Source organism: Apium graveolens, chromosome 4 (genome assembly GCF_009905375.1).
Source record: "Apium graveolens cultivar Ventura chromosome 4, ASM990537v1, whole genome shotgun sequence".
Lineage (NCBI taxonomy): Eukaryota > Viridiplantae > Streptophyta > Magnoliopsida > Apiales > Apiaceae > Apium > Apium graveolens.
In genome coordinates, this window is record NC_133650.1 from 315,972,975 (window position 1) to 315,990,103 (window position 17,129).

General features: G+C 33.5%; 1 protein-coding gene and 1 pseudogene across 1 annotated transcript; one reads left to right on the forward strand and one right to left on the reverse strand.

Moving 5' to 3' along the window:
* Positions 1-1,635: 1,635 nt before the first annotated feature.
* Positions 1,636-6,573, reverse strand: LOC141720288 (cell differentiation protein rcd1-like). Its single transcript, XM_074522633.1, has 8 exons — positions 6,361-6,573; positions 4,283-4,372; positions 3,944-4,040; positions 3,421-3,530; positions 3,006-3,110; positions 2,379-2,569; positions 2,097-2,169; positions 1,636-1,743 (listed from the first exon to the last, which is right to left on the reverse strand). The coding sequence occupies exons 1-8, from the start codon at positions 6,571-6,573 to the stop codon at positions 1,636-1,638; spliced, it is 987 nt and encodes a 328-aa protein (XP_074378734.1).
* A 3,546-nt stretch (positions 6,574-10,119) lies between these two features.
* Positions 10,120-16,425, forward strand: LOC141720289 (sorting nexin 2A-like; annotated as a pseudogene).
* Positions 16,426-17,129: the final 704 nt, after the last annotated feature.

The following is a 17,129-nucleotide window of genomic DNA, read 5'->3' on the forward strand; positions in this document are numbered from 1 at the left end:
GATGAACATGGCGAACCAGTAAACCTAACAGAATTCAAGTCTATTGTTGGGGGTCTACATTATTTAGTGCACACTCGTCCTGATTTGGCTTATTCAGTTGGCGTGATTAGCAGGTTCATGGAACGTCCAACAGTGACACATCTTAATGCAGCAAAGAGGATCTTGCGATATGTGAAGGGAACTTTAAATTTTGGTTTAACATATACTCAAGGCCAGGGTAATTATCTGTTATCAAGATTCTCCGACAGTGATCTAGCCGAGAATGTTGATGACCGGAAAAGTACAGGTGGAGTGACGTTTTATTTAGATGAAAGTCTTATCACATGGATCTCTCAGAAGCAATGATGTGTCGCCCTATCCTCTTGTGAGACAGAATTTATGGCTGCAACGGCTGCAGCATGCCAGGGAATATGGTTGCAGAGGGTTCTCAATCAAATTTGTAATGTGAAGATTGGTCCTGTGACTTTGTACATTGACAACAGATCAGCTATCGACTTGGCGAAAAAACTAGTGTTCCATGAAAGGAGCAAACACATAGATATTCGATACCACTTTATAAGAGAATGCGTGGAGCAAGGATTGATAATCGTTAAGCATGTTAAAACTAATGAGCAACGTGCAGACATTCTCTCAAAGGCGTTATCAGTGGGGAAGTTTGAGAAAATGAGGAAGTTACTCGGTGTCAAAGATACAGCAGGAGCTGGGCTTTACTGATCGTCCATGAATACGTTTAGATTAAGGGAGAGTATGTTGGGCTTTGCTGGGCTTAGTAATCTAAACGTAGTCCAAGTCCACTTCATGTAATGAATAAGCAGCGTGTATATCGCTCAGAAGAATAAGTCATCAGGAGGTGGCGAGTTGTTGGAGTCTAGTGGAGGAAAAGTAGCAGTGTAGTTCCTAGTTTGTAGGAGTCTTGGATAGCTGTTAGTTTTTGATTATATGTAATCTGTATGCACTTCTAATTCAAGTAGTTTTATTTCAGTCCATTTCAGTAAATCAAGTGTGTGTCTGTTATTTACTTTTACGTATATTGTCTTCAGTTACAACCTTTCTTTTGTAGAAAAAGATGCACAGGTCTTGATATCTCAAATGTAACTGCTATTTACATGCTTGAGACTGAAAGCTTGATGCAAATAAATGAATTTTTATTTCTTGACACCTCAAGTCCTCAATAGATGGTTTTAGTTTAGAAAAATCTCAACATATTGTTTATAAATCATAAAGAAATTTATTAATGGTAATAATATTTTATGTACTATATCTATTCTTTTTAATCTTTGAACATAACAATATTTTTTCATGATCTCAATCTTCAGAGTTCAGAGAGAGCGTTGATCAATAGTGACACTCAATGAGTTCATGCCTGTAATTCAAGAAGAAGAGTAAAGCAAATAAAAAAAATGCGTAAAAGGAGAAAAATAAACACCAAAATATCATCAGCTAACCACATGAATCAGCTGGATAGGGGCATTTTATGATTGTTTATCATGTATTATTTTGCAACTTGGAGATATAATTGTTCTACAAAAAATATTGTTAACATGATAGCTAAATTAAAAGGTTTATGAGATCTATGAGGGAATTCTTAATTTCCCTTGTATAACGAAAGGAAAGAGCTAGCAAATATCAACTATATTAGCGATCAAGATGTGAGGAACGTGCAACCGCTTCTGCATTTGGCCCCCATCCCATCGATAGCTTTTGAAACAAATTTTGCAAATTTTTTAAGGTTACAGGGCGTGCCTGCATAATATGTATAGAAAATTAGATATTAGATAAGAACATTTAAGATACATTAGTGTGTGTACTTGTGACACTTTCCTCGGGACAAAAACTCATATAGAAAATTATGTCATATTCAAAACGAGGAGTAGTGTATCTAGAAGTATTGATGTCGGTTTTGTTGTGCAACTAGGGATGCCCATAGAAGTTGCTGAGGCATACACAATTGCAAATACTGTGTGCCTCCAGTATTTATGCGTAATAGAGAATTTTTTTTTTCTAAACTTGGATTTTGGTAGTGAAATTTGCTGTTTTGTGCGAGAATAGAGTCCACATTTTTACATGTATATAGGAGATCATCTGGATGGACTTACACGAAGGGCTTCAATATATGGGGCAGTCGTCAGTATTGGCGGAATGAAGCTTCTCAGGAGGAGACAACCCCTGCTGCATTCGAATCACATCAAATTATGTTTGTTAAGTACAACAACCAGACCACCCCAAGGGACATAAAACCACTCTCAAGCTATCCGGTGCTTGGTCAGAGACATTTTTTACACAAGTTCTAAATCAATAAGACAATAACTATAGGAACGATATAACAATAGAAACACACAACAGCTTGGAAGATATGCTTACAAAGGTTGCTGGCTAACCTTGGATCATTGGACAGTATGACATAACATTGAATAATATTCTTCAAAACTAAAGAAGACGGTTCATCCTGCATCTTTTCAATTACGTCATTAAAAACCTTCATGATTACACACAACCGGTTTGCAGGCTCACAGCAATACTGTAGTCCCTGCTCTTGCATCATTATTCTTGACATTATCCAAGATGCAGTCTGTATAGCCATATACAAGTGTTCAGAGTGAGTTTAAAGAGCCAATTAACTATGGGTGTCGATCTATTTATATTTTGATGGTGTACCGGAATTGTTTCAGAATTATTTGTTCAGGTTCTTACTAGGACGATCAAGTCTATGCCATGCAATATAAACCTTATGATTTATATATGGCTGGGTAATAATGTTCATCAACACCAAAATATTAGATGTTCATCAAGTCGACTTGATATGTATTAATACGAAACATGGAGTATTAACTAAAAATCCCTTTTTCAATAAACACCTAGCAGAAACACTAGAAAGGGATATTAATTTGAAATTTTTAGTAACCAAATTACATACTATGTACTGTCTTACATGTAAGGTGATATATTGCAGTAAAAAATGCTTGGAAGCAAAAGAATGTTGAGTTCAAATTTTAATGGACACTTACTGATTGTGAAAGTTCGTTTCCATATTCTATGGATTTTAGACACAAAGGGAAGAGTCCTGATTCAAGCAAACAGTGAACAGCAACCTTTGTCGAAGGGTCGCCTACCTGCATAGTAGAGAAGATTCGGATGATATTTGGAGTAGAACCTTATAGGCATATCAGATCATATTAAAGCAAATTGATATGCAATCTGGTAAGAAATAATGGACATTTTCTTCAACTATTGTTCTGATTAAGCTAATTCATCTCAACATTGCATTCAATTCAGAGCTGAAACTTGAAAGGGCGGGTAGCAACTAGCAATGAGAAAATACTTCCATGCAAGGTTACTGGTGCTTAGCTGTTTTAATAATTCAAATGGCTAAAAGTATAAAAAATTGAAGGTATCATGTATTGATTTAGAGTGGAATTGTACCTCCTTCAGAAGACCACCAATGACCCCCAAGCTCATTAGCCTTAGGTACTGGAATGGCTTGCTCGTTTCTTCAGTCTCCAAGAAAGGGTACAAGTAACAATGTATCTGAACTGCAAGGACAGAAGTAAGTTAATACAAGTCTGTCTACGATTAAACTTATCTAGCTCCTTAATTATCCTATTAAAATCAGTTAATAACAATATTTGAATAAGTTATGCAAAATCCTCATCCCAGAATATATGTAACAAACTTGTAACTTCAACTGAATCCTTGATTTCACCTCAGTGTCCTGTTTCTTTGGTGTTCACATAAACAAATGATACCAGCTTGAAATAAAAAGTGAATGCATTTATATATCAAAACACGTCAAGTCCGACAATATCTTGTGTGGTCTTTAAGTAGCAATATCAGACATCAAGAAATCAGCAAAAGTTATAGAATAAAATTAGCTTATATCATTTGGTGAGAAGAAGCTATAACTGTGGATACATCCAACTATGTTGAAGAAGACTAATATAAATACTGAATACATTAACAGGAACAAGTCTCATAGCTTTCAGAAAGTGCAGAAAAATACCATTAAGGAACTGCATCTTCGTTTGAGGGTGAGTGGCAAAGCACTGCATTCAATAGAAAATACACTTTGATATTAGAGTTGCATACATAATTTTTAAGTACATAGAGTACCAGCTATGGCTCCTGCATAAGTAAAAATAAATTTGATGTATATAGATAATAAATTTGATAAGTAAAAATAAATTTGATAAGAAAAAGGTTTGAAAATTAGGAAATCGAACATATAAAGCAAATACATTACAAAGTTAATACCACTAGAAAAGGAAATTAAAGGAGCGGAAATGACCTCAAACAAAACAAGTACATCACAAACTTTACTTGAATCTTTCATATTAAGTTTCTCAGGTGTTAATGACTTGTATATAGATAATACTTCCTGCAATAAAGAAGATAATTCCATTAATCACCAACTGTAAAACACTACATTCTCATTTGAATAGATAGAATAGCCAATATAAACCACAAAGCTGAGCTTGTCAAACAAAGTAGTAAATCATTTAAATGATTCCAATGACCATCATGTGCGGATTTCATAAATTGTATCAAGTTCTGATTCAGATGTGATGCAACTTGATCTTAAGGGTAGGACTTCTCTAAGACGTGTGACATAAAAGTTGCAGAACTTCTTTACAATGCCTATTTTCCAGATTTTTGGGTTTCAAAATTTCAAATTTCCAAAGTATTTGAGATCTCCGCAAATCTTCTCATTAGTTCAATGAAAGATTTCTTCGGCAACTGATAAACAAGGATACGGGTGCAGAAGTGCTGGGGTGCGTGGACAAAAATCTAATAAATAAATATAATAATATGGAAATTCGGGTGCGGGGGACACGACATATAGAAATATAGATTTTCTCTAGATTTCATGTTACATATATTCAATCTTCTTAAAAAAACCACAAACTATAAGCAAATTTAATCAAATGCATAATTTATTGATCTAAAACACAAAATACAGGTAAAATATTTTAATTTATGCAAAAATGAACACTAGCATAATAGGTTTGTATTTACTAACAAAAACTGATACTTAATTTTAGATAAGTAGACGGTTAACAGAAATTTTGATTACAAATTGTGGGGAAAGAATCAAAATTAGGATTCAGGATCAATCCCCTCTCCGATGAGGGGATGTGCATGTCATAGTATCCGACACAAGGATCAAGGGATTCACAAACAAGTATAATCATTTCAAAAGACAAGAAAGAATAAGGATCATTAATCACGAAATATTGATTAAATACTATATAACTGGGGGACTCCGGACTTGAGAAGATCAAATATAACAATGTAACCTAGATACTGCCATTTTGGTTTAGTAGTCCACTTCAGTATTAAGATCTGAAGAAGAAACTCAAATCAAAACAGGGAACTTTTATTATTAATGTTAACCAAAATTAGAAGTTAATAAAAAGAATTCACGACATGATATAAACTTAAGCAAGCTATTAAAACAAATACATTTAGTTTGATCAATGCAAAGCATTTGGTAGACCCAAGTCATTGTGCATACCGATAGGAGTAAGAAAACGGTACTGATTGACCGCCAAATGTGGAGGGCCAAATCTTGAATTCTTCCATGTTTCTGGATTGATAAATCACATGTTAGAAATGAAATATACTATATCACCCAATAGACATTAGAACATAGAGTGTAAATAATTTGACTCTGCAGGCTGGACTGCACTTTAAACTTCTAACAAGCAAACTTAAATGATACTATACAGGCATTTAGGTGAGTCAAGATCATCATTTCTCTGCACATACTTATTGTTCTAAATAAAATGTAATACTACAAAATATCGAAAGAATCCACGTAAAAGTGATATTTAGTGCATACATTGATATATATTTGCACATTCCGACTGAAGACATACTTTCATAAATCAGACTGATTACAAATAAATATCGATCTATGTTTGTGTATGAACCACATAAAGAATGAAATCAAACGAATGAGTATATCTGGTTTGCATAATCCCTGGTCGATTAAACCAGACTTTATGAAAATGAAATGACCAGCATAGACATCATAAAATCATGACAAGGCCACAATTTAACTTGTATTTCAACATATGAATGCATAATTTAAACTCTTTAAAAATTCAGATCTATTGTCAATTACTTCTAATCAAGACACACAAATATAAAAGATAACTCTAATCATAATTAATCATCAATCATTTCTAACCAGCCACGTTAAATAAGCTTAAACACAAAAAATGCATCCAATCATGTATTAAAAACATCATTTATGAATTTACAATTACAGATCAATTTATTTCCACCTAACAACATACACAAACAAACAAAAATGTACATAAAACAAACAAAAATCTTCATAAATGAAGAAAAATGATGGACCTTAATCTGAGTAAGAGATGAAATGGCCTTTTCGCTATGCTCAGGTTCTCGAAGCAACACAACCAAGTCCTCTACACTAGCAGAAGGCCAATCAATAGCTTTGCTAGCACCATCACAGGGACCATTGTTGTTAGCAGGTGCACCATCATTCGACATAACAGTGTTGTCACCTTGTATCGGATCAGGATAAAGAGAGTCAGGGAGATTCAACATTGTTTCAGACAAAAACTCTAGATATGAACTGAACAAGATGGCTGCTGCTGTTATGTTGTGTAGGAAAAGAACACTGAACTAAAGATGCGGCAATATATTGGAGGCTGTAGGAATGAATATTTTTTAGGTATTTATAAGATTTTTCATTTTGCTAGAGTCACTGCTGTGTACCTAGGATTGGGTGCTGGACGTATCCTTTTTGCAGTTATTTGGAAACTGACCAATTGTTTTATTACACGTGGTCACAGGAAAAACAATTTCTAGGGGACGTTAGCGGTTCATGGTATTGGACCTAAACCCACACTTTATATACCTCATTCTTACCTTTTACCTGTAAATTTGTGATTAAATATTTGTAAGATTTTTCATGTTTTGCATCAAATAATTTGGGGTAGTTTGGGAAAAAAAATTTGTTATGCTATATAAATAAGGTTGCACAAAAAATTTAAAATCTATGAGCAATCTTATACATGTATAAATTTATACCAATTGTTGTTTGTACCATCAGGTAATTAATAAACAATAATTGGAAAATATGATTTTTTAAATAACTTATATAAGTTAAATCGTACATGATGATAATAATGTAATTTCAACAGACATATATTTCAAGATACATAATGATATTTGATCGTATTCGTAACTTAAATAAACTCCAGTATTTTGCAGTTAATTTAACGTTAAAATCAAATTTTTTCCAACCAACTTGTAACAATCAATTAATAACTTTAGAAACGGCTATAAAGTTTATACATGGTATAAATATTTAAAAAATGAAGTTTTTTTAAAATTTGAAACCCAAATGATATGTTGTTTTAAAAATTTGCAGATTTTAATGAGAATTTCTAATTCAAGATCTCCAAGTAATACTAATATATGGAAATAATTTAAAAATTGTAGTAATTATTATTTATTCAAACAAAGTAATTAATAAATTATAATTTTCATAATCACCTATGGAAGTAAAATCGTTAATGATAATATTTACGTTAATTTTTTAAAATACATAAAAGTGCGATTTCAATGACATTTTGATTGTATTTCATGACATAAATGGAATCTATTATTTTGCTTTAAATTTATGAAAAAGATAAATTTATTCCAGTTAATTTCAGCTATCAATAGTTACAATAATTTTGGAAACAACTGTAAAAAATTAGGTTTAACGGATATAAATTTTGAACTATACTAACATGTTTAATAAATTCGCAGATTCGAACCAGAGTTTTCAATCAAAATTTGATGAATCCAACACATTATGTGAGGATTCTATTCAAATATTTCAAAAATCAATTAGTGTAGTACTTTGTATAGGATTAATGGTGGATTGATGGGTCTAATCGAGAATTTTAGAATATTACTTTTTATCATTAATTTACAATTTTTTTAACCTTCATACTCAAACCCGATGTAAATAATTGGGTAGGACGGGGGTACTCGTCAATGTTATTTTTTAATTTTTTTTTGCTTTTGAAATGCACTTTTTTTAATTTGTTTGCTAATATAAATCTAGTGATAGATGGTAAAACCCAGACTAAAAAACCCATGTGGTCACAAGACCTAAAATTAACGAGAACTCAACAGCCCAGTCTCACGAAAATTTTAACTGCTACCAATTCGCTTTAAAATCATGGATTATAATATTTTAAAGCAAGCTGTTAAAATCAAATATATTGATATAAATGAATCGACATATTTAATTTGGATTTCAATTTTAAAAATCTTTGACTTGTGTGTTATTCAATAATAAGTTCTTTTTATTTTAGTAATTGGCAGTTCGTAATCCACTTTTATTTTTATTTTTGCGATTTCAGTCTACATTATTTTCTCTATCAACTTGCACCCCATAAAATTAGTTTCTCTTCTATTTGCACCCCGTTAATGACTTTCCATCCAAGATAACCGTTAAATTTAACGGAAGTAGGGACATTTCAGTAAATTACTAACGAAAATAGACGAAAATAAAGTAAATGTAGAAGTCTCTTGGTGTTGGAATTTGTAGTGGCTTGAAGAGCTGTCTGAGTTTGTTGAATGATGTGAAAGAGAGTTGATTTGAAATGGTGCTCATCACAATCTTTGCTAAACATCGAAGATGGAGTGTTTGTACTTGAGCTATAGCCTGCTTCTCCCCCTGTGTGCATGAAATCTTCTTCATCATCATCTTCATCCCCAAACTCCTCCGAACCACCAGCTGAGCTGGATAGTCAAATTCATCACCAGCTGTGAAGGGAATGGTAGTGATTGCATCCTTGGCCCTTTGCATAGAAGCAGTTGTGTGCACGAAGTTGAGAATTCTCTTAGAAGCCACATTGTCCTGTTCAGCTAGAACTTGATAAGCTGGAACATGGTGAGTAAATGCCTCAGCTTTAAAAGAAACAGAGTCTAAGACAACTTGATAATCTTGCTGAAATAGCTATTTCTTTTCAGCCTCATTGACATCCCTTAATTGTGTTCTAGAACAATGTTGATAATTTTATTATTTGTCCATATTTGTTCTTGAAGTTTCAGTAACTATTTTTTCTTCAGGAATTCAATTTTACCTGGTTTATTAACAGGTATTTAAAGTGCTTGCATAACGGGGAAGGATCTGTCATCGATATTCCACTTCAGTGCCTTTTTTACTTTTTGAAAACCCGTTATAAACATTAATGAACGAGAGACTTAAAGTTGTAGTTCATGTGCAATTTTTGATATTATTCCACCAATTATCGTATCATAATCTTTAATTTTTTTGGATTGTTATCTCTTGTGTAAGGTGTGCTCTTATAGATCTACAACATTAATGAACGATGAGCTTTTTTGAGTTTCAAGTGGAGGTGAACATATCTCTCATGCCATCCATCTCAAGGATTAATGATTTTCTCCCTTTATTTCTTCCTATTACTTTTATATTTGTCGTATTTTTCTCCTTTCATCTTCTCTTTTCATGGAATTTAGATTTTAGCCTTTACAATATGTTCTCCTGAAGGCATGTACATAATTTTAACTAAGATGAGCTTTTCTGAGTCTTTTGCACGCTAGGAACAAGGTGATTGATTTATATCTTGGATCAGAGTTACAAAATATGTAAAGTACAAAGTGATTATTAAAGTAGGGTCTATTTATCAAGCTTCAGGTTGGATAGCGATCGCATTCTTAGCTAATCCTCCCATAGGTAAAAAAGTTTTAGGCATCATCATCTTATCGGTCATGAACATTCACTACGCCATAAGTGCACATAGGCAACGATTTTTATCCAGCGTTGCACAAAAAGCGTTGCATTATCTATAAAATTTTCAGTTTATTGCAACACAGTGGTGAAAGCGTTTCATTACATTGAAGCTACCATTGCTAATAACTGTTAGTGTTGCGCAGCATGCAACAGTAGAGGTCATAGCGTTGCATTAGATATTTTTTTTATTTAATAAATGCTGATGTGGAAAATAAATCTGAGGTGGCGTGCTAGGGACCCACGGGTGCTAACGTGGCATGTTGGCGTGTCATGCCACGTCGGCATTTTGGGCCCCACATATGGGGCCCATTGGTGACGTGGAATGCTGACGTGGCATGCCACGTCAGCATGCTGACATGGGATTAGTGGGACCCACATGGGGGCCCAAAATGCTGACGGGGCATGTTGACGTGGCACACAGTGGGGCCCACTTGCTGACGTGGCACTTCAGGCGTTGCATTTGCTTTCTGGTGTTGCAGTAGGTTATTTAGTGTTGCGTTAGTTATTGTACTATTTTTAAAATTTATTTGTTATATTCATGTTATAATTTTTTTAAAATAATTTTTAATTGATCCAACCGTACAAATTTTTTTTCCTACTAGTTTTAGATATTTGTAATTTTTTTAAAAAAAAATAAATTTTATATCACATGCTTTTTTAATAGTCAAACCCCGGTGCACACGGGTTCACATTACGTAGTCTTGTTCCGGGTGGTGATTCTATTTTTTTAAAAGTTTTGTTCAACGATCCAACCGTACGGATGATGATACCTACTAATTTTAGAGATGTCTAAATGTTTTTTAAAAAAATTAAATTTTATATTGTATGTTTTTATAATAGTCAAATTACGGTCAACACGAGTTCCTATAACCAATTCTTGTCCCGAGTGGTGATTCTATTTTTTTTAAATTCTTGTTCAATGATCCAACCGTACGGATGATATTACCTACTAATTTTTAAATTATGTAATTTTTTTTAAAAACATTAGATTTTATATCATGTGTTTTTATAATAGTCAAATTACGGTCAACACGGGTTCCATGTAGATTCTTGTCCCGAATGATTTCTATTTTTTTTTTAAATTCTTGTTCGATAATTCAATTATACAAATAATTGTTCCGATTAATTTTATCATTGTCGTGTTATTTTGACATATATTTTACATTAGTTATACAATTTTCTTATAATATTTAAAATTGTAAATATTTAATAAAAAACTAAAAAAATAATTAAATGATGTTGAGACACAGATCTGCACACTTTCCCAGGCCAAAAAATTGGGCGGCTATTTCCCCCTTAACAAAAATTCACTCTTTCTCTCTAAATCTGAGCTGATACTCGAAAATTAAAATAATATTAAAATAATTTACAGAAAAGCAACAAGATATTTATCAAAATAATTAAGAAATTATGATTGTAAAGACTTAATTAAGTCAAGGACCAGCCCGTTAACAGACAAGCCCTAAAAATTTATCATTTTTATATAAAACCCTAACAAACATAAATCATTAGCAATGGCCGCCTCGTCTTTCAACCCCTCTCTTCACTCACATCTTCACACCCCTTCTCACCTCCACCATCCTCTCCTCCGCTCACCTTCTTATTATATTCTCCTACACATCTCGATCCGAGATGTGTAGAAACAATCGAGAAATCAACAACCTAATCCGTACAACACGTTTCTCGAACCGCCTTCGTATGCTGAAGCAATATTTCGATCGTTCGATGGAGAAGATAACAACAGAGGAAGTGAAGTCAATGGTCATGATTTGTTCGCAACTTCGACTTCACATTCCGGAGCGAAGTATGTGCGAATCACGGTTTCAGATCCTCAGAAGGAGCAAGACGTGTCGAATGGGAAGTTGCCGTTGGTGAGGACCACGAATGTGGCGTCGAGAATGTTGGATGGGGCGGTGAAGTTGCCTTGGCAGTTGTTTGGGAGGGAGAGTTTGCAAGGGAGTGTATTGGATGTGAATGAGGTTGCGTTGCCTGCGAAAGGAGGGAGGGATTTGTTGAGGATTTTTAAGGAGTTGAAGCAGTCGGTTACGAATGATTGGGGTGCGGTTAAGCCACCGGTTGTGGAGGAAGATAAGGAATTTTTGGAGAGCAAGGGTAAGTTGCAGGATTTCGAGAATCAGATTGGTAATGCTTCTCAGCAGGTCTATTGAACTCTTTTGATGTAAATTATAAATTTTGAGTGCTATATTTGTCGGTTTATATAATTAGTAATGTTTCTCGATTCAAATATGTATTGATATTTGTCTGATAATGCTGATGTAGCGAGACCATTTTGGGTTGCGACATCTCAGACTTGATTGAGCTTAAATGTATGTTAATCAATTTCCTAGCTCCATACAATAAAGGAAATATCGATATTTGCCTCGGTGTTATATGTAAATTTGTAATATTTATTACTGTCATGTAGTTGATTTAGGTACTAATAATATGTATAATGAAATGGGAAGTATGCTATTGACATGAAATTAAAGCTCAACAAGAAATTGGGGAGATGATGGGGCAACTGGGGTTGGCTTTTGTCAAGCTAACGAAGTTTGAGGCGGATGAGGCAATGTTCAACTCTCAAAGGGTGAGATCTGCAGACATGAAAAATGTGGCTACTGAAGGGTTTTTAGCACATAAACGCAGCGAAAACGTAAATTTAATCTTAAAAAGAACAGAAACCCTCCGCAGGATCCATTCGAAAAAATAATATTTAATTCGTAGTTCAGTATGTTTACCTTAAGAAGCTTTACGTTAATGGAAAGATGGAGGTCTTTAATAGCGATCCAAGAAAGATGAACGGAGATGCTTAGCAGCTGCTCCTCAAGTGTGAAGCACTCCACCGGTATCCACCAAGAAAACGATGTAATGAAGGAGGAGGAGATGGAGAGAATTAGGGTTTTGTGAATCTTTTTGGTTAAGGCAAAAATAGGGTTTATAATAGTATATTTATAGGCAAAATTTTCAGCTGAAAATTTTTCCATAAAATATTATTATTATTAACCCTTTAGTATTCTCACTAATAATTAAAACACCTTTTAATTGTTAATCCTTTTTCTAAATTCTTTAGAAATAATTCTCTCACTTGATTTAATTTCCAAAAATTAAATTCTTAATTAATAATATTAAGAATCTTTTCTTAATTCATTTATAATCAATTAAATCTCATTTAATCAATTATTAAATTTTCTAATTAATTATTTATTTCATAAGTAAATAATTATCAACCATTATTAATTAATTCCTCCACCATTAAATCATTCTCTTTTATGGTGTGACCCTATAGGTTCAATATTAAGCGGTTAGTAGAAATAAATAATAATAAAACTATTTTATCATTATTTATATAAATTCTCTAATTCATTAAATATGATTAATAAATTAATCATATTTATTCTACATCGTGAGGGATACTTCTCAGCATATCGCAACTATCTGGATAATACGAATTCACTGCTTAGAATACCAAGAACCTATTCAGTGAGTAATTACCGTACAATTAATTCCTTCTACCCTGCAATATCATGATTAAATACAAGGCATGAAACTTGTGTCAAGCCTATCTTATTGAATCACTTGCTTTCCCATTCACTATGCTTAGTTCTATTTAATGTAAATTAGAAACTCCTTTCTAATTTCATTCACTCTGGCCAGAGATTCCTGAACTAACATAAGTGGATCAACATTGAACATTCTCTTCCTACACTGGAAGGGGTAGATCCTTTATTGATCATACACTATCTTCGTGTACAAATTCCTATACCCAGTAGAGCCCTTATAATTGAGACTAAGAACTAAACCGAAGCATAGTTTAGTGTACACAAGATAACTATGATGACCTCAAGTCTAAGGATACTTGTACAACTATCACTATGTGAACAACTGCTGACACGTGAGTGAACTCCATCAGTTGTTCAGCTGTGTGAGTCATGTTCAGTGAAATTATTCTATAATAAGCACCTACATACTAGCTATAGTGTCACCAACAAATGTCTATGAGAACAGACATCCTTCATAATGAAGCAAGCATAGTATGTACCGCATCTTTGCGGATTATTAATTACCAGTTAGTAATTCTACGACCAGGAACTATTCAAGTTTAGAGTTATCATCTTTTAGGTCTCATTATTATGATCTCATCACAATCCATAAAAAGCTTTACTCTAAACTGTGGTATATCTTATTTAAACATTTAAATAGATAGAGCCCGCAATAAAAACAAAACAAGCCTTTTATTAATATCAATGAAATCAAAACAGATTACATAAAAGTTATTCCTAAATCCTCATACATGATTGGACTTAGGACATATCTCTTTCAGCTACTGCTGCTGTCAAAGCTAGCAGACTCTATCGGGAGTTGAATGCACAAACTGTCAAGCATCTGGTAAGTTAGTGGATTGTTGTACTTTCCCAGACTTGAATTGCTAACTTTAATCATGATCCTTTATCTTTTCAAGCATCTTGTTCCCCTCGAAGTGCTAGATATTTACAGGTGCTCTATTCTTATAATGTAGGATAAGCTTCATGACTATCTTGGGGTGATGTTGGCAATTAACAATGCATTTTCTGACCGCACGAATGCTTTGTTGACGGTGAAAACTCTTTTATCCGAACTGGCCTCCTTGAATGTAAGGATTGAAAAGCTTGAAGCTGCTTCATCAAAGATTTTTTGTGGTGACAGGTCTAGAATTCGCAAAATAGATGAGTTGAAAGTACTATAAGAGTAACAGAGGAAGCTAAAACCTGTGCAGTCAGAGAATATGAACGGATCAAGGTAACATGTTCTTCCTTCTAGTGCATGTATTACCCGAACACTTCAGAAATTTTAGTGACACCAGTTATCCATAAATTCTTTAACTAGTTTTTGAGCTGAGATAATATATTCTTTAAGTAGTTTTTTATTCATCCAATAACAATCATTATGAAAAACTGAATACAATAGGAGGGTCTTGCACTAAGAAAAATAGTTAATTGTGTGTGTCCTTAAGTCGATATTAGAACTATTTCTTCAATTGCTTTATTAAGTAAATGTGCATAAGCTTTGCCCTAGCTTGAGTTATGCTGACAAATTAAAGATAAAATAATTATTCATTCTGTTGAATTGGATCTTGATATTCTTATAAATGAGGACTTAATTTTTTACCAAACAAAATATAGTTAGCAGTACATAGTCACTCAGACTTATTGCTTAGTATGTAGCATAATAAGCAACGAAGAGTTAAGCACCTCAGATTTTTAGAAGAAAGCAAGAAAATATAATAGGATGAAGTATTTAGCAAAAGTATACAAAGTAATTAACACAGAAGGAGCATAAATGTGCAACACTGAGTATATAATAGAAGCGAAGTCGGTCATGAGCAATGGGGTCACCAAAATCAATCCCAGTAATCATTATTTAGAAATACTGAATATAAGTTCTCGGGTCTATTATTTGATTGTGGCTACCAGACTGTGGTGGTATGTTATGGATGTTACTGCTAGCGACATAGGAACGTAGAGTATATCCGTGCAGTCCCTTAACCACTTTTCATGGTTCTATTCAATTAGATAACAAGGCAACCTGGGTTACATGAAGCTTCCTATCTATACTATGACATTATTGTTAATTCTTATTCTAAACTGTATATTTGTGTTGTATTTGCAGTGCTCTCCTATTACCATCGACGTCGGTACAAATAACCAAAAGTTGCTGGATGATGAGTTCATTATTGGTCTCAAACAAAAGAGGGCAACTGGGCAGGTACTTTTTATCTTCTTTTCAGTAATTTATAGATATAATTACTTGCGGTCTACAACTAAAAACTAATTTTGTATGCATTCACCTGCATCAAGGAATTTGCCGAGCTTTTGGAGGAGTTTATGTCTACTGTTAAGCAAAACTATGGAGAGAAAATCCTCATACAGGCTTGTTTGCAGTTTCAAACATTTAAGTAGATAATGGATATTTATATGTTATAAATTCTAATCATTTAACATTGATTCTCAGTTTGAAGATCAATCTTATGGTTGATTAATAGTGATTAATAGTGATTTATAAGTTTTCAGGGTCAACCTAACAGTTATCACGAGTTGATCGGGATTCCGCACCGTACTAAACGCCTAGCACCAGATAAAGTGGCCATGCTTGTGGTAGGTTGAGTGTTTTTGTAAAGTATATGCACTAAAATGTGTAAACTTTATGTCCTCTTATTACTTCTGTAAAGGCTTACCTAATGTTGTTTTATAATTTAAAAGACAAGTTTGAATGCCCTGTCTGGAGCAGTTTCTTACATAGATTCTGATCACCACAAAATGCTTCTTTCTTCTGTAAGTAATAGTGCATTAATATTTTTGCTCATTTCATTTTCCATTATTTTTTTCGGATTTTAGTTTTTTGGTTGTTAAAGAAAGTTTGTTACCTTCAGATAAGTGGCATGAGCTTGTGGAACTATGGTCCAGATGTGATGGATATATTGGTTGAGTTGGTTGTTGCTTTGATATGTAATGCTACTCACTATACAATAATGATTATCATTGCTTGTTCTTATCAAGGATTAGTTTTGCTTTTACTACATTGTAGGCTGCAGTGAGCGGAAAATACCTCCATCTATGCTTGGATATGCTTGTAAGAAATTTGGTGCCGCCTTTATCTTTCCTTAGGCTATAACAGTAGCCACGTGGTCTTGCAAAAAAAGAGCAAGTTCTTTGTCGTGTGCATGCTGCTTTAAAGGAAATTGCTGATTTAGTTCCCCTCGCACCACTGAGATTGGAAAAAGTAATCAAGGAGAAGATGCCCCACAGATCCTCAAAGCAACCTTGGATTTTAAGTTTACTTCATCTGCTTGTCGTCTTTTTGGGGACATGCTTCTCTGTAACCTTGGCTGGAAGTACATTTTTTATGCATATCTATGTAGACTATATAGCACATTATCGATTTGTTAAATATAAATTTAGAATGAATTTTTTTTGGTCTAGCTGCAAGTTGTTTCAAGTAATTTGATTAAAGGAAATGTCGGGGCCTATATTGACTCCAAAAAAATTACCTTTTGAGTCCAGTTGCTTTTATGGTTGTATTTAGCTCTTTGTTTTAGTCTCTCTTGGCAGATAAATCATAAATCTTTTACGCTTTGTACACTATTTGTTTTGCGTCTTTTTGGGGCAAATGCTGAATCTGTTCCTAGACAGAAGTACATTTTTTGATGCATGTATTTATAGCCCATAGCTCGTAATAAATTCTAAAAATGAAATTATTGACTTTATTGGTTGGGTTTAATTGCATTGTGTTAAATAGGTAGTAAATTAATAATGGAAAGTTTAAGGCCCAAATCAATACCATAATATTGAGTGATTGACCTGTTAAGTCA